Source organism: Protopterus annectens, chromosome 4.part1, assembly GCF_019279795.1.
Source record: "Protopterus annectens isolate FY-2018-M chromosome 4.part1, PAN1.0, whole genome shotgun sequence".
Classification (NCBI taxonomy): Eukaryota; Metazoa; Chordata; order Ceratodontiformes; family Protopteridae; genus Protopterus; species Protopterus annectens.
The window spans coordinates 192266275-192290039 of NC_056734.1; the positions used below are offsets into that span (position 1 = coordinate 192266275).

General features: G+C 38.3%; 1 protein-coding gene across 1 annotated transcript in view; it reads left to right on the forward strand.

The window, feature by feature from the left end:
* Positions 1-23765, forward strand: part of LOC122800812 (macrophage colony-stimulating factor 1 receptor-like) — an 875741-nt gene that overhangs the window by 846377 nt on the left and 5599 nt on the right. The window contains exon 19 of the mRNA XM_044070092.1: positions 18936-19044. Within this exon, the coding sequence (XP_043926027.1) occupies positions 18936-19044 (109 nt within the window). The remainder of the gene's footprint in view (positions 1-18935; positions 19045-23765) is intronic.

The following is a 23765-nucleotide window of genomic DNA, read 5'->3' on the forward strand; positions in this document are numbered from 1 at the left end:
TTCAATTTAAGTATTGCCGGATTCCTGCACTTTTCCGCAATTGGCCGGTTTCAAAAAGGCTAAGCTATGGGCATACCTGCTTACTTCAGCTTGGCACTGCTTAAAGAGGTATACCTGTGGGCATATTGTATTGGCTTCCCTACACATTGCTTATGATTACTTAGTTGGGCTGTGCTGCAGTTAGCATTGCTTATTGGTTATCTAGCATTATATGTGCCTTTTGTCAACAATGTCTTACTCATTACAGGTTATATATGTGTCTGGTATCTGTCATTCATGTGCACATACACTCTATGGGGTCCTGGGGACTTCATATCTTTATTACAGTGACACCTCAACTCTATGTTTACTGCAGTACTCCATTTCACATATTTCTGGTCTGTGGCAGGTTATGGCACATTACACTGTACATAGATTCAGTTCACATATTTGATTTGATTTCCCATGTCATACGTTGTCTCAAACCAAGGGTCATCAGGCTTTCCCACCCTTGTATTCTGGGTATATACACACCCAGGCCAGAATGGTTGGCGTATCACCTTCCTTTGGTTATATGTCAATTTTTGGGGCATTCCGCAAGGGACGCTCCTGTCTGTGTTCCAAGATTAGATTTCATGGGTGCACTGTGTACACCCCCCCCCCCGGTTGTATCCTGCCTGTGGTCTGGGGAGCAGTGGACTATTTACATTGTTTGCGGGTTTGTGTGTATGTTTCCTCTGTATGGCTGTGGGAGGAGGTCATGCTACGTGTTTCATGTTTCTTGCTTGGGCCCCTCACTTCCATTGGCATAGCCTGTGAACATATGTCATTCTTGTGTGCTGTTTCCTATCTGTGTATATGTACGCACACACACACACACACACACACACACATATATATATATATGTATATATATATATATATATATATATATATATATATATATATATATATATATATACATATATATATATATATATGTATATATATCTGCAACCATATATTTATCTGCAACTATATATATATATATATATATATATATATATATATATATATATATATATATATCTGTAAGGCAATGCATACCCCGCGCAAATGCACTTAAACACGCTTACTGGTGCTTATTTATGCTTAAACCTACTTATTAGTTCCTTATTCATTATGACACTGACACTTCGCTCCAGTTCATTTTTAATTGTTATTATGCAGGTTATACAGCGGACAGATGTCGAAATATGTCTGTATACAGATTACCAATGGAAAATGGTATGTGCTGCAGTGAGATTCAGAACGGGAATGTCTGTTCATTAGGCGGATGCTCTAACCACTACACTATTGCTGTGCTGCTTCATTTGCATATATACCCATATACCCATGACTCCTAGTTCCCCAAACACCCACCCCAGCACTTCGCTAACACAGCAGTCATCCATTCTCTAGTTGGATAGACGGTGTATCCACATCACTACACATTGGCCACTCCCTACTCCTGTAGACCCATCCCATAGGTTGACTCACTCCACGTATCCTCAGACATCCCAACTTTTAGTTCACAAACATTGGTGACATGAGTGACCAATAGGACACTATTCACAATTTTTGGGTTGTCCCACCTGGGACACACTTGTCTTTATTTCAAAATTAGACTCTATACTTCATTACATCCTTACTCCCGTTAACATGACACTACAATAAATTAATAAGTATGACTATTTGGTAACGCACACGTTTCACATGAGAGCTAATGATGTACGTGTTTGGCGTAATTATTTTACAAATAGGACCAGTTTAGTAATTGGCGTTGCCGTAGCAGGCAGATCACAGAAATTATTCCATGTGTGAGAAAGTCCTCACATTTGAGTTTTTGAGAACAGCACTGACTTCGGACATTGTACACACTTCTGTGTTTTAGCAGTTTTGTCCCATTCCTCTTATGCACAACCTATTATTCTATCTATTGTCAAGGTTTGTAGGGGCACTTTCATGTTATTTATGTCTGCAAAAGGAATGAATGTGTTACAGGGAATGTACTTCTACATATAGATGTATGCATGTGTGTATGCATATATATACTTATAACAAACTCGCTGACCTTCACGAGGTGGTCCAATTAGAACCAGGCCATCCAACCCTGACATGCCTAGATCCATAATTTCATACCCATAGTTCCTCCACCCCACCTGAGTTCGACATACACACAAACCATCCATTTTCCGGTTGCTATCGCAGCCATGACACACCTCCACACATTGCCCTCTCCCCAGCGTTAGGGGCTCTACACGTATGTTGTCCCAACCCATGTATTGTCAGGCTCTCCCACCATTTAGTCCTTGAACATACCTGCCTTTGCTTGTGTAATGGTCGGAGGTCCAATCATCCTAGCAATTTATGGGTAGCCCCACCAGGTACTACCCCTTGATTGTTTGTAAAGTAGACTTAGCAGATCGACAATGTTACTCCCACTAGTAGTATCCTGCCTGTGGTGTGAGTGGCAGTGCTTTGCTCACACCTGCACAGTTTGATATGACATACACTGACAGCACTAAATAATACTGGAGTTGCTGTTGATTCCCTTCACATTACTTTTTTATGCTTTATTGTTATGACGTTCATTCTTCATATATATATATATATATATATATATATATATATATATATATATATATATATATATATATATATATATATATATATATATATACATATATATATACATATATATATATATATATATATATATATATATATATATATTATATATCTCTACATACATCTACATACTTATATACATCTCCTATGATGGGCACTGCTTACACCCGCGCAAGCGCACTCAGACTTGTTTACTGGTACTTATATATGTTTACAACTGCTTATTTGTGCTTACACCTGCTTACTAGTGCCTTATTCATTATAACATTACCACTTTGATTGAATGACATTAGTTAAACATTTCATGCTGTACTCCAGTTCACATTTACATGTTATTATGTAGGTTATACAACAAAATGACATTCCACATGGAAAATGATATGTGCTATAGTTAGACTCGAACCGTGAATGCCTGTTTGTTAGGCAGATGCTCTGACCACTACACTATTGACTTTAATGCTATTTCTGCATGTTTTTCTCTATTTGAATGATTTTGATGTGTAAGTTACGCTAAGCAGGGGGCAGCGACGCGCAAACACGCTGTGCTTTGCTTATACTTTTGATAATGAAGCGATACAAATGTAAAATAGGGACACGGGGAATCTAATTGTGAAAGTTCTAGGGATGGGGCTCAACATTCCACTACGTGCTTGTCTATTTACTACTTTGATTTTATTTCAGTGTTCGTGGACACTCTTGTATGTTTAGCATACATTTCAGTATCCACAGACACTGAATTAATTGCTTACAATTAGAGGCGGGCTCTAATAGTAAGCATAGTAGGTTGTGCAACTGTGGGAGCATGTTTACACCTCCGTAGAGCACTTAAACATGGCCCTTGCACTCGCACACGTTTTCTGTGCATGTGGAGGGTGTGGCAGTGTGCCCTCATAAATATTCATATGCTGCTGCTGCACCATCTGTAATGGGGACGCTCGGCGCAAGGCTAAAACCGTCCTTGCGCCGAGCTTCATGAATCCAGGGGATGGTGTATCTCAGTTTCACGAACATAAATAGCAAACCTATGGTTATGTCAACTGCTCTGCATTTGTTACTTCTGCATCAGGCTGTACAGAAATAATGTACTTGAGGCATATTATGTGCTGCCATATTAGTCAGTGAGCACTGCCATCTTTTTTCAGATTTTGACTGTTTTACTGTTTATTCAGTGATAACTGTGAAATCATTTCTTCCTAAGTCTCATTTAAGAGGGGCATTGTTTTATCTTTGTTTTTTTTTGTTTTTTTGTATAAGTTCCTTGCAATGAAAACAAATATTTAAATAAACAAGCTGTTATGGTAATAACTTGCCAGGGATGGAAGAATAGCTGGATTTTTTTTAAATACATCAGTACAGCTGATCCAAGGCTGAAACTCAAATTCTACTCGATTTCACCAACAACACATAGATGCACATGCTTGGACTGTTTGATCTGGTAGTATTTCACATCAAAGTCCATGTATGCAATAACAGTTTTGTAGCGCAAAGTCTTACACTCTGACTGTAATGAGGAATTGATCAATTTCTCCTTTAAGTTATCTTTGTAAAAAAAGTGATGATATCGTTATGGTCTTTCTACAGTAGTTAAATCATCAAGCATTTCTTCTTGATCTCAAAACTCAGCCTGCAAACTGGATTTGGAGGGGAAAAAGCAATATTTTCTGATAAAAAATACATATTGAATTGTTATTATGCATATCAAGGAAATCAATATTTTCAGTATCTTTGACTAACTGCATTCAGAAAAGTGACAGTTTCCCCTGTCAAGAGACAAATGCAAGTGGGTACACTGGTGCCTGTACTGCAGGTGTTACAATGGACACGGTGACAGTGGGTACAGTGCTACCAGTTCTGCAGGTGTTATAATGGATACAGCGACAGTGGGTACAGTGGTGCCATTACTGCAGGTGTTATAATGGATACAGTGACAGTGGGTACAGTGGTGCCAGTACTACATCTGATATATTGATAGAATGCAGGGAGTACAGTGGTGTCATAACTGCAGGTATTGTATACTGTATGTAGGTATGATAATAGATAGATCAACAGTTGGTACAGAGGTGCCAGTACTACAGGTGTTATAATGGATATAGAGATGGTGGGTACTGTGGTGCCAGTACTGAAGGTATTATAATAGAGAGAATGATGATGGGTACAGTAGTGCCTGTACTACAGGTATTATAATGGATAGTGATGGTGGGTACAGTAGTGCCTGTACTACAAGTGTTATAATAGATATAATGACAGTAGGTACAGTGGTGTCAGTTCTGCAGGTATTTTGATGGCTAGAGTGATGGTGGGTATAGTAGTGCCCATACTACAGTTGTTATAATGGATATAATGATGGTAGGCACAGTGGTGAAAGTACTGCAGGTGTTGTATTAACAGAAAGCAGGGGGTACAGTGGTAATTATTATAGATACAGTGACAGTGGATACAGTGGTGCCAGTATTGTAGGTATTCTATTGATAGCATGCAGGGGATGCAGTGGTGCCAGTACTGCAGCTGTTGTATGGGATGCAATACAACTGGGTACAGGGATACCAGTACTACAAGTGTTATATTGGATAGAGTACAGTACAGCTGTGTACAGCAGTACCAGTACTACAGGTGTTATATTGGATGGGGTACAGGTGGGTACAGTGGCTCCAGTACTGTAGATGTTATATTGACAGAAGGCAGGTTGTACAGTGGTACCAGTTCCTAAGGTGTTGTATTGGATACAGTACAGCTGGGTGCAATGATACCAGTACTGCAGAATTTATTTTGGGTACAGTACAGTTGGGTCCACTGGTACCAGTACTGCAGGTGTTATTTTGGATACAGTACAGCTGAGTACAGTGATACCAGTACTGCAGGTGTTATTTTGGATACAGTACAGCTGAGTACAGTAGTGCCAGTACTACATGTGTTATATTGGATTGAGTACAGATGAGTACAGTGGTGTCAGTACTGCAGGTGTTATTTTGGATACAGTAAAGCTGAGTATAGTAGTACCAGTACTATAGGTGTTATATTGGATGGCGTACAGATGGGTACAATGGTGCCAGTACTGTAGGTGTTATATTGGATACAGTACAGGTGGGTATAGTGGTACCAGTACTACACTTGTTATATTGGATGGGGTACAAATGGGTACAGTGGTGCCAGTTCTGCAGGTGTTATATTGATAGAAGGCAGGTTGTACAGTGGTACCAGTTCCTAAAGTATTGTATTGGATACAGTACAGCTGAGTACAATGGTACCAGTACTGCAAAATTATTTTGGGTACAGTAGAGCTGGGTTCACTGGTACCAGTACTGCAGGTGTTATTTTGGATACAGTATAGCTGAGTACATTGGTACCAGTACTGCAGAAATTAGTTTGGGCACAGTAGTACTGGGTTGACTGGTACCAGCACTGCAGGTGTTGTTTTGGATACAGTATAACTGAGTACAATGGTACCAGTACTGCAGAGTTTATTTTGGATACAGTATAGCTGGGTTCAGTGGTACCAGTACTGCAGGTATTATTTTAGATACAGTGCAGTTGAGTACAGTGGTACTGCAGGTGTTATTTTGGATGGGGTGCAAGTGTTTACAGTGGTGACAGTGCTGCAGGTGTTATTTTGGATTCAGTATAGCTGAGTACAGTGGTACCAGCACTCCAGGTCTTATTTTGAGTGGGGTGCAGGTGGTTACAGTGGCATCAGTACTGGAGATGTTATACTGAATGATGGTGGGAAAGCAAATGCTGAGTGACAAGACAAAGCTCTCAATGTATTGGTCATTCTGTATATTAAAACACACCTATTGTCATTAACATTACATACTAACCAAAATGACATAATGACAGATACAAGTGGCAAAAACAAAGCTCCTTCATAAAGTTGCTGGGTACTCTCTCTCTCCATAACAGCATGAGGAGTTCTGCACCATTAGAGGTAGTGTTTATGTAGCATCACTGCTCTACTGGGTTCAGAGGAGTAAGTTAAGGTGGTCCACATACCTAGCATGCATTCCCTCTGGTTGCTTCCCATGGGAGATATTCAAGGCACAACCTACATCAAAAAAACTTAGATTATATCTCCCAGTGTACATGGAGATCCCACAGCATGAGCTTGAAGTTGTTGCTGACAATTCAGAGGTCTGGTCTGCCCTGCTCACTCCCCAGCTTGCTACCACCTCAACCCTCGCCAAGACAAGTGGCTTAGAAAATGGATGGATGGCTGGAGGGATGGATTGATGGAAATGGAGTTGAAAAAGAGAAACAAAAATAACCTTACCCACAATACAAAAGTGGTGAAATCTTTCCATCCTGAACCCTAAGACATTCTACTTAAAATATACTGGGCCTATACCACTGCAAAAAGCTGTCTCATCCTCCTCTCATGGGGCTAATAAACCACCAGTCTTGACATTTTAAAACAATTCACTGTGTTGCCACAACACTGTTTTGACATTTACAATATCCCCCCACTTACGTGATCCACTTTTGCCCTTGTGGCAGCCTTCTTCCCAAGTTTGTGCAGTGCTCATTAATAAGTACAATACTTATACAGCCTTCTGCAAGTCTACTGACTACAGTTATGGTGACCAAGGCATTTAAAGGTGAGATGGCCACCTCCTGTAAACACACACACATTTAATTTGGGGAGTATAATGTGGCTCCCTGAGTAAAGGTCACAGCATAAGTGGTTGACATCAAAATAAGTGAGCAATAAGCTGCAAAAAGTCCACGAGACAGGTAACAATGAAGGTAACTAAAGAACTAAAGAAACATTTTTTTTTCCAGGGGACAAGACCCCTACAACCCTTCATCAATACTTACTCTGATATATCTGTACCTAATGCTCCTGTACAGAGAAATCTTGGTCTTAGTAAAAAATCTCACATTTGTGTTTGCAATTTACAATGTTGAAAACATATGTACCAAACAACTGTCTTGCAGTGTAGCATTAATGCATAAAGATGCATGTCCTTGAAGTTGTTATATTACTGATGGAATACAAAATTCATAGTTCATAGGTGACTACTAGATTAACTACATTGAAGTGCCATTTTAAGCCTAGTCAATAAGTAATAAAAAGTTCAAGAATCAAATCCTGTACCTTGTGTCTATAGGGTAAAGATCTTAATTCTTATGCAAAACCAATCCCCTTACAGGAGATCATCACACACTATGACTCATTGCTTAACCAGTTAAGCTGATTGACATAATTGTCCTGTGACTCAGAACTTTCACACTGCGGAAGTACAGCAAAGACTATTTCATCTTGTAGTCTAAATCTCTTCATTCATAGTCCATTCCTGAATCAATGACCCCAGGACTATATATGTTACATGGAGGACAATCCATGCATATATGTTTTTTTTAATTGCTATTTTCTGTTTCCATTGCAGTGTTTCATTGTAAGAAAAATAGCAGCTTAATAGTAGTGATGTTGTTATAGTTGTTAGCCTAGCCATAAAATGGCTGATCATAGTAGAAATTTCTTTATAACACTTCTGAATGGAGAGTACGTGGAAGAATATATAAGAGACCTGAAATGTGAAAGAGCATCAGAACAATGACATACACACATTTCTGCTGTCATTTTATTCTATGGGCTTGTGACTTACAGCTGTAATCTTTAAAATTAGGATACTACTACTTTAAGTAATATCTAACCATGAAGCAGTCTTGCATGATATTTACTGCTTCAAAAGTTGCTGGTATGTTAGTAAATAGTATAGATACTTCCAGATTGATTTCCGTGTACCTTTGAAGCAGTTTTTGTTATGAGAGATCTATCTAGGTAGCACAGAAAGAACCCATACATAACTCTCAATCTCCTAGTGCAGGAAATCTGGACAAAGCCTGACATAATGAGGGGACAAAGGCCCAAAAATAGGGATACATTTTAAATATAAACTCAGAAAGTTGCTAGAGCAACAAGATTTGTATTAGCATGCATTTCCTGAAGGACATGAAGTCTGAAACAAAAATGCATGTCATTATTTAGTGACTTTAATCTTCAGATTATCCCAAATATTTGCCAGAAAAATAAAATTTTTATAAGGAACAGACCAAAATATGAGGCAAAAATCTGGACATTCTGCAAAAAATCTGTACAGCTGAGGCAAAAATCTGGACATTCTGCAAAAATCTGTACAGCTGAGCGGTATGCAGATATCACATAATGACCGAGTGGGATCCTGCAGCAGTCAGGACTGAAATTGTATTTAAACTCAAACAGTTGTTAGGCACAACAATCTTCTCACCAATGGATAAAGCAATATAAAATTTAACCCCCCCCCCAAAAAAAAAGCTACAACAATGCCAGCAGGTAAAATTCACAAGTTAAAATGAGACAATATCCTGATAAAATGAGCAAAAACATGAAGAATTTAAAGAAAACAGAATAAAAATATGAGAGATATTGAGAATCAGGAGCCACAGAAACTGATGAAAAAGTATCTAGAAGGACAGCCAAGAATGGAGGTACAGCAGATGGTTTGTGAGACTCCATCTGGAGGAGTCCATAATACATCTTTTGAATATCAGAAACTTGAGAACAGTCCCATTTGAAATATTTCATCATGCAAGAAATAGTATCCCCAAAGGAGAGTCTTCTAAGTGGTAGTCTGCACTAATAGAATCGTTCTCTTCAGAGCCATAATCCAAAGGAGAAGGGATTTGAGAAGAATATACTAAAGACTCTTCCCCAGAATCCAAATCCTCTTCAGAGGATTTCTGTTGTCTGGGCCTCTTGACAGCAGTAGATGACCAGGGAGGAGCAGGCACAGAAACTCCATGAGGAGGCTTCAAGGCTATTAAGGCATTAAACAACCCCTTGGTAAAACCTGCCATTCATGTTGGGGATCTTTAACAGCAGGGGAAATATACTTGTTTTTTTTTTGTTTTGTTTTGTTTTGTTTTTTTTTTCTTTTGAGGGATATCTGTCCAAAAAACACTAGGGAGTTCAGACCCTTGCCAATACTCAACCAACATAGTAGGAATCTCTTCCCAAACTAGAATTTGTGGTATCCCCCTCAGTCCCTCAGATATAAGCAGCTAAAGTTTCCCTAAACATCTGGAGTGGATGTTTGCAAAGTCACCAAGGGCATGCAAGAAGTCGCATCCATTCCAGCCTCCAACAGGGTCGCAGCAGAGGAATCTGAGACAACAATTGGACAATCCTCTGGGCTTTCACCAGCCTCGAGAGAGACGTCTGGGGGAGGTGAGACAGCAACCAAATCAGACCTGAGGTTTTTGGCATTTTTCTTGGCAGATGGCTGAACTTCAGCACAAGAAGACTTCACAATAACAGCTTATGCCAACGATCTAAGATGCTGGTACCCTAGTTAAATCGTCAAGGAGAAGAAACAACAACAGTCTTAGGGACAAATGCTTGGCAGACAGAACACTCATATGGTTATGTAAAGCACCCAAACAAAAGAGGCACAGTTCGTGACAATCTTTATGGGGAAACTGACTCCCACAATGACATTTTTCCTTTCTGGATGACAAGTAAACACACCAAAATAAAAAATAGAAATAGATAAAAAGAAACCACAGTGGGGCACTTATCTGAAACACAGTTTGATAACCAGCACAGAAGGAACACTCGGAATGACAATCAGTGATGGCATTTAGACTGGTGACAAAGATGTTCTGTGGTATGTATGTCCATACATCACTTTTATGCCCTACATCTTGTGCGGAATCATATGTGTGATATACAACACCTATAAATTCCAAAGGCTTTGCTATACTGGTCGGACATTGGGCTATCCTTGGCAGGAGATCCATTATGTAAGGAATACTGCAACAGTGTTACAGAAGGACATATATCTGTGGTATAATGAATGATAAAGTGAAAAGCAAAGTTCTGACAGAATCTAATTTAATATTTGATAAATATATGAATATATGTAGAACCGCATAATTAACAAGCATGCAATAAATAAAGCCTGCAGAGGAGCAGGATGTATGAATAATTAAAATGAAACAAAAATGTGTTAAAATAAATTTGAAACACTCTGTTGGGCAGATGACTCAGTAGAAAACATGTTACATAAATGGGTACAGTAAACTGCATGGTCATGACAGAGCAGTTTAAAATTGAAGAGTGACACATTGCTCTGTTTATCATTTTAAGTACGAGGGCAGAAATGTTCCTCTGTGAAGAGAATGAAGAAATGTGTAAAAGTGGAAAAGATGAGTGCATAAATGTGTAAAAGTAAAAAAAAAAGATGAACATAGAAAAGTTTTGCAATTAAGTAGTGCAAATAGAAGTGCAGGTAATTCATTCACTCACTCACTCACTGAACCTGTTCCTATTCTGCTTCAAAGTTGCTTGACAATGCAGTGGATGTGTGTGTGGTGAATACTGTTTCTGCAGAATACACAGACATGCAGCTTATTTTTCACAAAATTAATCATTGGCCTAAGAGACTGTGTATCCATTGTATCCGTTGTATAAGTATTAATTTTACCAATCAGATTAATTTTACCAATTAATTATACCAATCAGAATTAGTCCAAAATGATACAAAAATCACTGAACCCACAGACATTGCCAACATACTGGCAGACAGGTTCAGTGCAAACTTCACCCCCCTCTCCCCCCCTAAAGGAGAGATAACTATCCCAGCGGAGTGTAGCCTCCCAGACATCTCAAATGCGCAGGTGAAAGCTGCTCTCTCAAGCTAAAAACACAGCATCAATGGGACCGGATGGTGTCCCCGGCTGTGTGCTACATGAGCTAAATGAGGAATTAAACCTGCACATAAGGCAGCTGTTTAATCTCAGCCTTACCACAGGATACGTGCCCAAGGAGTGGCGACGGCAACTGTGGTCCCACTCCACAAAGGCGGTGCCTCTACGGACCCTGGTAATTACCACCCATAAGCTTAACAAGTCTAGTCTGCAAAGCTATGGAGAGGATCATAATGGAGCTCATAAACAAAGATATAGGGGACTTGCAGACATTGGACCCGACCCAGTTTGGCTTCGTCAAGGGAAGATCATGCCTTTTGAACTTGGTCGACTTCTTCGAAACAGTCACCAAGGCCATTGATGAGGGAAAGGCAGTCCATACAGCCTACCTTGACCTTGCAAAGGCTTTCGACACAATACCCCACTCGGTATTGTAGAAAAACTTACCAGCTTAAATGTAAACCCATATGTCACAAGATGGGTTGCAAACTGGCTTAAGGACAGAACCCACAGGATTAGAGTTGCTGGCGCTATGTCAGACTCCAAGCCGGTCACAAGTGGTGTCCCACAGGGCTCGGTCCTTGGCCCCTATTGTTCGGCATCTACTTCTCAGAAGTACAGGCCAACATGGGAGGACTTTGGCTGACAAAGTTTGCAGACGACTGCAAACTGGGCCATAGTGGAAAGTGCATCGGACACGGATATCCTTCAGAAGGGACTCACGGAAACAGATAGCTGGTGCCAGAGCCATGGCCTGAAGTTAAACGCCAAAAAATGTATAGTCATACCCTTCGGGAAAAACAAGGTAACCCCAAGCTACCATATAGGTGGCAATCCACTAAGCACAGAAGAGGTTATCAGGGACCTGGGGACCCAGGTTGACAGTGGCCTTTCTTTTGACACTCACGTTGCTAAAGTGGTTAGAAAGACCTTCTACATTGCCCACCTGATCATGAAGGGATTCACATCCAGATCTAGTGAGGTCATTGTTCCCCTGTACTCTTCACTTATCTGACCAATGATCGAGTACAATGCCCCATTCGGGATGTATCTCGCCCGACATCTGCAGCAATTGGAGAGACCCCAAAAGTTTCTCACCAAAAGGATAAAGGGACTCCAAAATCTGTCATATGCTGCCAGATTGAAGAAACTCCAGCTCTATTCAGTCGCATACTGTCTGCTCAGAGGTGACATGTGCCTGACATACAAGGCCATGTCCAACCCGGAATTAATGGACATGCTCCACCTCAAAAAATCCAAATCCACCAAAACCACTAGAGCAACCGACTTAAACCTTAGCATGGATATAAATAGGACGTGCTGGAGGGATAGATTTATCACTCAGAGACTCCCTATGCTGTGGAATAGAGTCCCGGTCCATGTGAGGCAGAGCACCTCGCTGGCTCTGTTCAAGAGAAATCTTGACCTGTGGATGGGAGATCGTAGGTTTACCCCGGGAATCATCTCTGTGTCACTGCTGGACAGAGGCACAACAAACTAATGGGTACAGTATTTTTTCATATAAGGGGTGGCGTAAGCCACAAAAATTCGGGCTAGGCTTATAAATGCCTTGGGGCAGATAGCCTAGTATAAACCTATGAACCTATGAACCTTCATGCCAGTACAGAATATAACGTCTTGACAAAAAGTGTATTAAGAGACAAAGGCTTTAAAATCACTAAAAAAGGCTGTAAAGCTACACTACTGACTTATTCTGGCCATAAGCTAACATGATTCAGTCAGAAACAGAAAATGCTGTTGAAGCAGTTGTTTCTATGATGCATAGAACTACATATGATTCAGTATCCAGTTCTAACTGTGGATGCCAACCAATTCAAACTGGACTAAGACAATGTCAAACTATGTACATTTAATGCTACATTGGGAAGATGCAGATTCATGAGTATGCCATATGGCATTTTCTTCAACACCAGATGTTTTTCAGAGAAACTTTACAAAAATTACTGAAGATCTGGAAGGTACTGTAAACACAACTGAGGACATACTGGTTTAGGGTGAATCCAAAACACACTATGACATGAGACTAAGAAAAGTTACTTGATAGGCTAAAGCAAAACATTCTGAACCAAAACAGGAATGAATGTTAGTTATGCACATACAATGTATAAAGCCATGCTAAAATGCAGATGCTGAAAGTTATGATAATGCCTGGACAGCCTAATAACAAGTAAAAAGAGTCGCTTTAAATCCAAATATACTGAATATTTCATAACAAAATCTGGAAAAGCTATAGTGCTTAATTATGAAACAAATCACTAGAGTGACGTTATGAGAAACAGCAGAGGAATACCTCTCAACTGCTCAGCTTTCAAAATCATAGCAAGGAGGTTCTCAAAAATTATAGCAGAGGGTCCAAAATCATAGCACGTAAAATTTTATACAGATATATTTGTGACCTTAGGGGAGAAGGCATACATGTGTAAATTACCATTTTGCTAGGTGCAACCTATAAAATTGATATCCTTGTATTAATGGACATACACCTACACAGCTGTACAGGAAAAATGTATCCTTACTCCACTGCAAAAAGATACATATGCATGTTTTCTTGACTTGCTATATACCCCAAATTATTATTCATTAGAAATGCATTCACTTCTTCTTCTTCTTTCGGCTTTTTCCCGGTTAGGGGTCGCCACAGCGGATCACCTTGTCCGCACATTGAATGGCAGTGGAGTTTTACGGTGTCGAGTTGCCAGCCCGGCGCCCAACCTTCCACAGAAGGCACACTCACACACACACCTAGGGCCAATTTAGAGTGTCCAATCCACCTGCAGCATGTCTTTGGGATGTGGGAGGAAACTGGAGCACCCGGAGGAAACCCACGCGACCACAGGAAGGACATGCAGACTCCGCACAGAAGGCACCCCAGCTGAGGATCAAACCGGAGAACCTCTTGCTGTGAGGTAGCAATGCTAACCACTGCACCACCGTGGCCGCCCTTCATTAGAAATGCATTCACTAATCTAGTAAAATCTAAGACTTAATATAAAATTAATTCAAACATTAATGTTTTTACAATGCCTTCTTATTTGTCTTTTTCACAAAGTAATTTTGATGTTGCTTGTATTGTAAGTCTGTTTACTAAACAAAATTTCACGAATTCCATTCATGTTTTCATATATCTGTGTTGCTCAATATCTCAACCATAAAACTTTTTCTAAGTCTTTATGGATTTTACTGTAACCTCAGCATCTCAACATTGCATGTGGAAGCCCTTCTCTTATTAATTCTATGTATTTACACAGTGTGATGCCTCAGAGTTCTTAATAATCGTTGATTCCATAATATTTCCCTGATATACTTAACATTTGTATCACATTAATAGTGGTACTTTTACATTCACTTTGTAAAATATGCTAGTAGATGTTATTCCTGTGTTACAATTTTTAATTCATAAAAATTGTGAATACTTACTTTCCATAATTTTGTCTAGATCTTTTTAAGTCTTGTTTACGATTCAAACAAGGTATATATTATTTACTTAATATGATGTTTATCTTCATATGTTTCCTGTGGTAGTCACAACCATATATTTTAATGTTATATTTATTATCCTTTGAGCGTTTGATACATAATTACATTCCAATTCTCATGTTTCTTTTTCTCAAAAATTTCACTCACTGATTAGTTTAAATTCAATCTTTTGATTTCAGCCAGTTTGCAATTACTGCAGTATCTAATATCACATTTACATGGGGCAGTCTAAATTTATTCCTTAAATAAAAATCTTAAAAGGACAACAAGCAACATCCTTTGTATTAAATTTTTTCTCCCAATCTCCAAATTTCACCTCCATACTCTCACATATAGCTTGTTTTTATTTTAATGACCTTTAACATCCTCATATGATTTAGCAAACTTAATTAATACACATTATCTTTTCCAGCTGAAGTTTCAGATACTATATATGCAATGCCCAGCTAATTATAGATGAAAACAACAGTCCTAAATATTACATGTATTTTATCAATTATCCAGAGATTGGATTTTTTTCTCTTTACTGAAATTCCTTAATTTTGAATGCAATTGCTTTTTAAGTTATTTTTTCATTTGTTTTGTTTAAAGACTCTAATAGTTTTATATCGCATAGGAAACTCAGTGATAGTAGGGCTAAGTCACTGGCATAAGTAATTAGAGAACATTCCTCAGTTCCCACTTTGGGTGTATCTGTATCAGTATGTGATACTGTTTTAATAATTCCATCCATTTACACTGGGAATGCCTACTGGACTAATGTAAAACCTTGCCTAACATATTCCCCTAACGTAGAAGTTTCTATATTGTGTCCTTTACTTGACACTCAGATTTTGGCCCATTTGGTATGCTATAAATCAGTACCTACTTTAACTTGGTTTCTAGATATTCCTTTGGATATCATACTCAGCTACAGTCATGTCTTAATAATATTATCAAATATTCCACCCAGATCTATAAAAAAGTGAGTAATTTATTTTACCTTAAAATGACATACTTTAAAAAAATGTGCTGTAAACCAGACATTACTTGCTCAGTTATTTTCTAAACATGAATAGTGTGAGCCTGACAGTCCTACATATTTTCTTTCTTTAGATTTTCTTATATAATGAATGAAAAAATGTGAGGTTGAACAAGAGTCAGGATATTTGTAGTTCTTATCTATTTATGTGAGATTGGCTGTTAGCACAGAGGATTATGAGTAAGAGATGTTAATTAGCTGTTTCCTATAGTGCAGGGCTTATTCCCTCAACTACCATTTGCCTACTGGATGACTCTCAGTGCTCTGAGGAAACTGAAAAACTGGGCTAGGTTCTCCATAGTCTCCTTGACCATATATGCCTAATAACTATCCTTGAACAAAAAAGGATAACATTTCTCCCCATTCATCTATATGATTTTTGCACAATCCATGTTGTACACCATCTGGTTAAGGTATTTATTGTCTTTAAATTTACCTAAGTCTTTTTAATATCTTAAAGTTCTTTGTGGTGTGTTGCCACCTCACAGCAAGAGGTTCTTCAATTCAATTCTTGGGTGGACCACATTTTGTGCAGAGTCTGTATGTCCTCTCTGAGGTCGAGTGAGCTTTAAAGACATGCAGGATAGGTGCATGAGTGTGCGTGTTCCTTCTGCGAAGGTTGGGTGCCGGGCTGTAGGCTCGACACAGTAAAAACTTCACTGCCAACCAATAGCAGACCAGTGATCTGCTGTGGTGACCCCTAGCTGGGAAAAACCAAAAGACATTGATTGCTTCATTATTTATATACCAGCAAAAATGCAGAATTTTTTTTATTTGTTACAGATGGTATAATTTTCCAAAATTCTTTTTCATTTTTGCATTCTTATTTTCTGCTCATATTCAGAATACAGTCATTTAAACATGATTTAATTTAAAGAGAGAAAGAAAGAAAAATATTTCATACAGTACATAATTTGTAGATTGTAAATCAACCAATTATTACAACAATGTACCCCGGCATACACTGAAAATGGGGCCTTAAGCTCAGTAGGACTATCAACTATTAGAAAAGTAACTATAAGTCCCTTTTTTTCCAAAAAAAGAAGGAAACAACTGAATGAGAGTGCATCTAGTTCCAACAAAAATTACATTTAGAAAATATGATTTAATTTAAAAAGAGAAGGAAAGAAAACCAGTTCATGCAGAAAATAATTTCTAGTTTGTAAAAAAATATATATATATATATAACAATGTACCCAGGCCTCTATTGAAACGGGGCCTTCAGCTCAGTAGGAATATTCCAGTTAACAAAGGCAAATACTAGAAAAATAAATACAAGCCCTCTTCTTTCAGGAAAAAAAGAAGGAAAATAACTAAATGAGAGTGCAGCTAGGTCAAAAGAAAAGTGTTCAGATGATTAGAGCAACATGGACTTTTTTTACATACTGACTACAGAAAACTGCAGACAATAAAACAGAAACATTTGTTCAAAATGAATATGCCCAATAAAGACAGTGTCTGTGTTAAATACAGAAACTTGAGTTTCTGATACCTCCAGCAAAGAGGTAGTAAGAGGAACATCCATGCTGATATCCAAAGGTTTGTGTCCTAGAAGTCAATATCAGAAGAGCAGGGCCACTAAAGCAAGGCAGACTGCAGAGAACACTGGCAAGATATTCAGTATCAAGGACTGAAAAGTGCTCAAAGAAATCCATTCTGATTAGGATGTTACCAACATGCTAAATGTTTCAGCTTTATATTTAAAACTATGAAAATCGAGACAGCACTGAAAATATAGAAATATTTGTGCACTTGGCATATTTAGATTACAGTAAATGAATTCTCAGAGATTTCACAATTTTTTTTCTTTAAACACAAGTCATACACCTATGATTATGCATTAGAACATCAAGTCACAAATAACTCACAGTTAAGCCCATTACCCTTAATGATAGTTCACATCTTGCAAGGACTGAGCTAAAATAACGGGTCTATATTATTCCAGCGAAAGTGCATATGTGCAACTACATAAAACTCGACACATAATGCATGAAAGCTGGAAATCGCAAACGGCCATGAAGTAGAAACTTTCCTAAGGAAAAAATTTGTGTGGCCGTTCGTGAAAAAAAAAAAACTAAATTGAAATCATACATAGGTGGGGGGATTCGCCTCTCACAGCCCCCATCATGGGGGGCTGTGCCCGCCACACACCCCCTAACTAAATATACCAACTCCGAGATCGCACTATAGCAACAGAAAGGGCAACTCCAGGTAGTTGGCCAACTACCTCCTTGCCCTATGACAAATACATCGAAATGCTCAAATGCATTTTGATGTATTTGTGTCACTCATTTTACATTCACACACAGCAACTTTTGCTGGGATAATATAGACCCAAACTAACATATGATTGATTTCCTGACCCCATTAATCTCCTGGCCCATACTGCACCAGTCAGGTGTACTCAGCCAGCAGAGGACTGATAAAGATAACAGGGATTAGGCTGGAGGTAATGAACAGCCAAGAATTTGTCTTCTCCATTTGGAATTGTTTACTACATTTAGTCCACCACTGCAAATAAGTCTCCACTTTCAAGATGTCCTGAAAACATTTATTTAACAATGTTTTTGATCTATTTAAGTATGATTCAAAATAATATATGAGTGGATGCTAACCAATGTTTTTAGTGTTCATCTGATTTTGACAGTGAAACCTGCATTAGTTGATGTGTGATATACATTAAATGTTAACTTACTTTTCATTCTTCATTTAAGACCATAGAATCGGGAATTCATTCTTACTATAAAATCAAGGAAAACATGCAGATCCCTGAAATGCCAAATATTAGTGTTTGAATCATACTGAAATAGTTTCCAGAAAGACTAAGGCATTTAGTAATGCTGTTTAAAACAAAACACCATTGCTACAGCAATGTAGGTTTAGAGATAAACAGTATTCAAAGATACAGTACATTAAGGAATGAAGGGACTGTTAACTTGTAAGGCATATTTTTGGAATAATTGCAGGTAATTAAAAGTACATTTCTCTTTGAAAAAAAATATTCTCAGAATGCATTTCTTGTTTTTCTTTTCTTGAACTTGTTGATGGTCACAGCTAAATCAATAAAACTTTTTAACACTGTCTTTCTCTTGTATTATGATTTCAGGTACGACATTATGCAGTCGTGTTGGAAACTTGAGCCCACTAGGCGACCAACGTTCGAGCAGATTGGAAAGTTAATTAAAGAACAGCTAAGGGATCTCTCCTTGTCCCAGGTATGCAAGGGTGGCTTATAAGTTAGGGTTCAATCAATGTTGAGGTCTTCTAAGATAACATGATCCTAACACCAGTGAAATACTTTGTCAGTAATAATTTCATCAGCAAATGGTTCAGAGTGTTTTGGACTAGAGAGCACATCAACACAGTGATAAAGAAACCGAACAAGGATGATAATAGCGACATTTAAATTGTCTGATTGTGTAGCGACTTGTGCTATGAAGAAATGCAACCTTTTACCAGATATATTTTTGATGGTTGGAGGTTGGTTAGTGTTTGTAGCCAACATGTAGCCAAAGGGTAGCCAACTCTTTACTCTGTCATACAGACTTTTGAGGGGTGATCTTTGCCTGACATACAAAGCATCCCTAAACCATGTTTTGATGAATCTTTTGCACATCCCCAAAACAAGTAGCATCAGAACTACAAGATTGAAATACCTAAATTTTGCTTGCTGTATAAATAGGACATGTTGGAGAGATGGATATGTTTCTCAGGGAATTCCCATTCTCTGGAACAGGCTACTCACCCACATGAAGCAGAGTTCCTCCCTATCCCTATTTAAGCGCAACTTGGACCCATGGAAGGGTAATCAGAAATTCACTCAAGTATGGCTCCTATGTCTCTGATGAACAGAGGCACTCAGTAAATCACACCCTATAAATCAAATATAAATCAAATTTATGGGTCACATTTGGGTTGCACGGCTAGGCTTTTAATAACCCTAGTGGTTGTTAACCTAGTATACACCTAGGAACCTATGTGCAAGATTGTTAAATATCAGCACACTTTCTAGGTGCATTTCTAGTAAATAGAACATTTTTATGTATTAACAGCATGGTACATTTATGACTAAGACGATGATATTAAGGTAGAAAATACAGATTAGTACTCAGAAGATTACGAGGGTAAGTAGATCCCAGGTTAATTTGGAAGTTGCTTATTAGTCAGCACTTTTATGAATATGATTGGCTATACTTATTCTAGCAGTGGCTAGTGCCAATACATAAGGCCACCTAGCTTTTGTGGGGGGGGGGGGGGCAGGTGTGGTCTCTTAGGCTAAAATGTTCAAGCATCAGCTCCTGTGTGTGTGATTATCTCCTTTCTGCATTTCCCAGCTTTCTGATGATGTAGCACAAAGGGTTCTCCTCACTAAAATGTTTTGGGATACTGCTGTTCACAAACCTATATCGGACATATCAGTATAGAAGTTCACTTCTTAAGCAAAATCAGGATTTATTAACACAACGTCACAACAAAGGATCTTTTTTTAGTTGTTAAATTTCCTATCTGCCTCAAGAGAGCACTGTAGCTTGACAGGTTTTCTTCCCATTCTGAGAACTATCAAAGAGTGGACAATAGTCAAAAATTAGTTATAAATGTTTGTAGTACTCAGCCAATCCAAGGGAAGCTTTCACTGGTCTCTTAGAAGAGGGTACATGCAAGTTTTGTTATTGCCTCTGTCTTTTCTAGTTGTGGTCTTACCACCCCTCTTCCCATATGGTATCCCAAGTACTTAAGTTCCACAAAATCTATTTTACTTTCTTAGCAGTTACCATCAAGCTTGTCTGTCTTATAACTACTAAGTCTGCATTTTAGGCAAGTGAGTCTCTCAGTCTTCTAAATCACTGGCCCTCCATTCAGGTTTTTACTGTCTGCATCCATAGCTTTCCTGAACATGGATTTCAGTGTTCAGTTAAACCTCTATACTAATCCATCGGTCAGCAGGTGGCAGAATGATGTCTTCAACTATGTGATTTTAAAGTACTGACTTAGCTAAAGTAGTACCCTTGACATAAAGGGAGTGCCTTAGTCAGTAAGTACCTCCTTAGGTATACTCACTCTGGTGAATTGCAGTATCACTTAACTGGAAATAGCCTTAACATTATCTTTACATAATGCTAATGCTTCTAGAAATGTGGTAGCATAGTCCATTATGACTTGTAGGTACTGACAATCTTTGATATGTATTACTCGTGGTGCAATGATGTCCTTAGCAATAAATTCAACTGGTATAGCTATGACAGGCATTGGGATTAATAGACTTTTATATTTAGGATGAGTTGTTTTCTGGTACTCTGGACAAGAAACACCAATATTCTCTGTCTTTTATGATGTCTGGACAATAAAATTTGATGACTACTTTTAACTTACTTTAGTTAATCTATAGGTGACCTCCTAGCATATGACTATGGGTCTGATTCATTACTAGTGTACTACAAGGTTTTGGTTCAAGTAACTGATGTAAAATGTTTTTCACTTCTTCACTTGGACTATATAAGAGGTCATCTTTAACGCAAACTATTGGTAAAAAGTAAAGGAAATATATTCACTGTTTCACCCCTACAACCTTGAATATATTCTCTCTTGTCCTACTTCATGTATCGTCTTCCTGTTGTATCTGAAATCCACTAAGTGCGGGCAGATTGCTTCAGTATCCCCCCTCAAGTTGAAAGGTGTAGCTTCTTCCCTCAAAATACTGGCACTGCAACCTCTTCTAAATTCTCCTACAAATGTGTAGTTCTGAACAAAATCACCCTCTGTTTTACTTTCTGTTATAAGGACAGGCATGTTAAGTGTTCTTGTTTATGTTATTTTGCTCTATCTCTCTACCTTAAGTAGAGATGAATACTCCCTGTCACTTTCTTTTCCTTCCATATGCTTCCTCCACATTATAAAGGATATGTCAGCATAGAATTTAATGTCAGTTTTTATATTTTCTTCATTGGTAAATTTGTGCTGCTCAGAGTCCATCTTCAAATGTGCTCTCTGATTTACACGACCAGTCACAGGTTTAGAACTATGCATTCTCCTGCTTAATTTATTTTGATAGTTCTTGCTCGTGTCTCTGTTTTGCAGTATTTACCATGTTTGTTTCTGTGATAACTCTTCTTGTAAAATTCTGTGTATACTTTGTTTCTTACGTGATTTTTATTTCAATATTTCCCATCAGTTCATCTTCAGCTCTTATACATATCTTATAGTTTGGGGTTTCTTTAGCTGAATCACCAATACCAGACAACATCCCTTTTAACTATATAACTAAAACCAAATTCAGTCTCCTTTTGTATTGTCTATAACAACTGCTTTCTCCTGATTTTGATTCTGAATCTCCATGTGTCAGTGTCTCCCTCCCCCATTCATATACTAAATGGATGTATCAAGCTGCTGCACAGCCTGCCACACTATGTCTATACAGTCTCCCTCCTCCCACATTTTCCTTAGTGGATTTAAATGGGGATTTTTCATAATATAATATTAGGGGTTAAGTCAATTTTTTGTTGCTAATAATATTATGCTTACAAACCAGAGGATGTTTGAGAAGGGAAATCATGCTTCCGGAATCTAGAGGAGCTTGAGCATCCCTTCCTTCTAAATCTAGGATACATCTTAATAGCTTGATTATAATGCAGTGACAGAGGACTGGCTGAATTATCTTAACTGTAATTTTGTTGCACTCCATAGGTACTACTTCATTTAAAGGATGTTTTTCAGTTTTCATGTTGCTGTCAGTAGTACTTTCATTATTAGCAGCACAGAACATAACAATGTGACCTCTCTCATCACATTTCTAACAGATTAGTGCATTTAATGCTATTTTTGTTTGATGTGACGTGTCTTACCATATTTTTAGTTTTAGAAACAGATTAATCACTTTCCAACAATGTATCATTAACTAATCAGTTTTTAACACTTTATCATTAACTAATAAGCATTTTGTTAAAGTTACTAGCTTGTCATAGTTCTTCAAATCACTTGGAATCATTTTATAGTACACACTTTCTTATATTACTATGTCTTTTGATAACATTTCTATCATTTTTGCTTCACTGATGCAATTAGTTTCAAGCCAAGCATTTAAAACATGCTTTAAATCACCCTTTTATGTTGTTTAAAAGTACAGTTATAAAATGTTATTGCTTGTACTTGATCGTATTTCATCAGTTGTAGCAAACCTGAAAAAGTTTTGTACCTTTATCATAGTCCATGCAATCAGTTTCTTCCAAATTCATAAATGATTTCAGTGCCTCCCCTGTCATAGAAGATGATGGGATATTTCCCAGTCTTCTCTAGTTCCATGAAGTAGCATAGAACCCAAATGCCACCAAAAAGGACTCCATATCATCATTCTAGTTAGTTTCTTCATAGGCAGCACAGTTCTGGGATTGGGAAGTACACTCGCTAACAAAACTAGCTGTGATGCAGCTGCACCAGCAATCATTCACTCCCTACTGCTCAGTTTTGTTTAATAATTCCTTCATGGTCATGGCCACCAGTTAATCATGCCAGAAACAGAGCTGTCACAGTACTGTGGGGAATTAGCAGCCCAAATACTGTTTGCACTCAGCAGCTGAGGTACTGTAATGAACTGAAAATTGCAAAGTCCCTAGCCAGCTGCCCATTCACACACCACCAGTATAATACTAAGAAGAAACTAGAGTCAGTGCATGTATAAAACACCAGGTTTATTTTTGAAGTCCAAAATGCAAACCTAAATGATAGCCCACATGATTTTGCAGTGGCAAATAAAACAGACACAGTTGTTTGGTGGTCACAAGCCACACTGCCTCTTTGGAGTACATGATGTCTTAAAAACAAAAATCCAAGGTTGTGAGCCTCTCCTGGCACAATGTCCAGCTCTACAAGCACAGAAGTACTTCCACAAGGCATACCCACAGATTAGTCTCAACATAGCTCACACTTCACACTTCTACTGTGT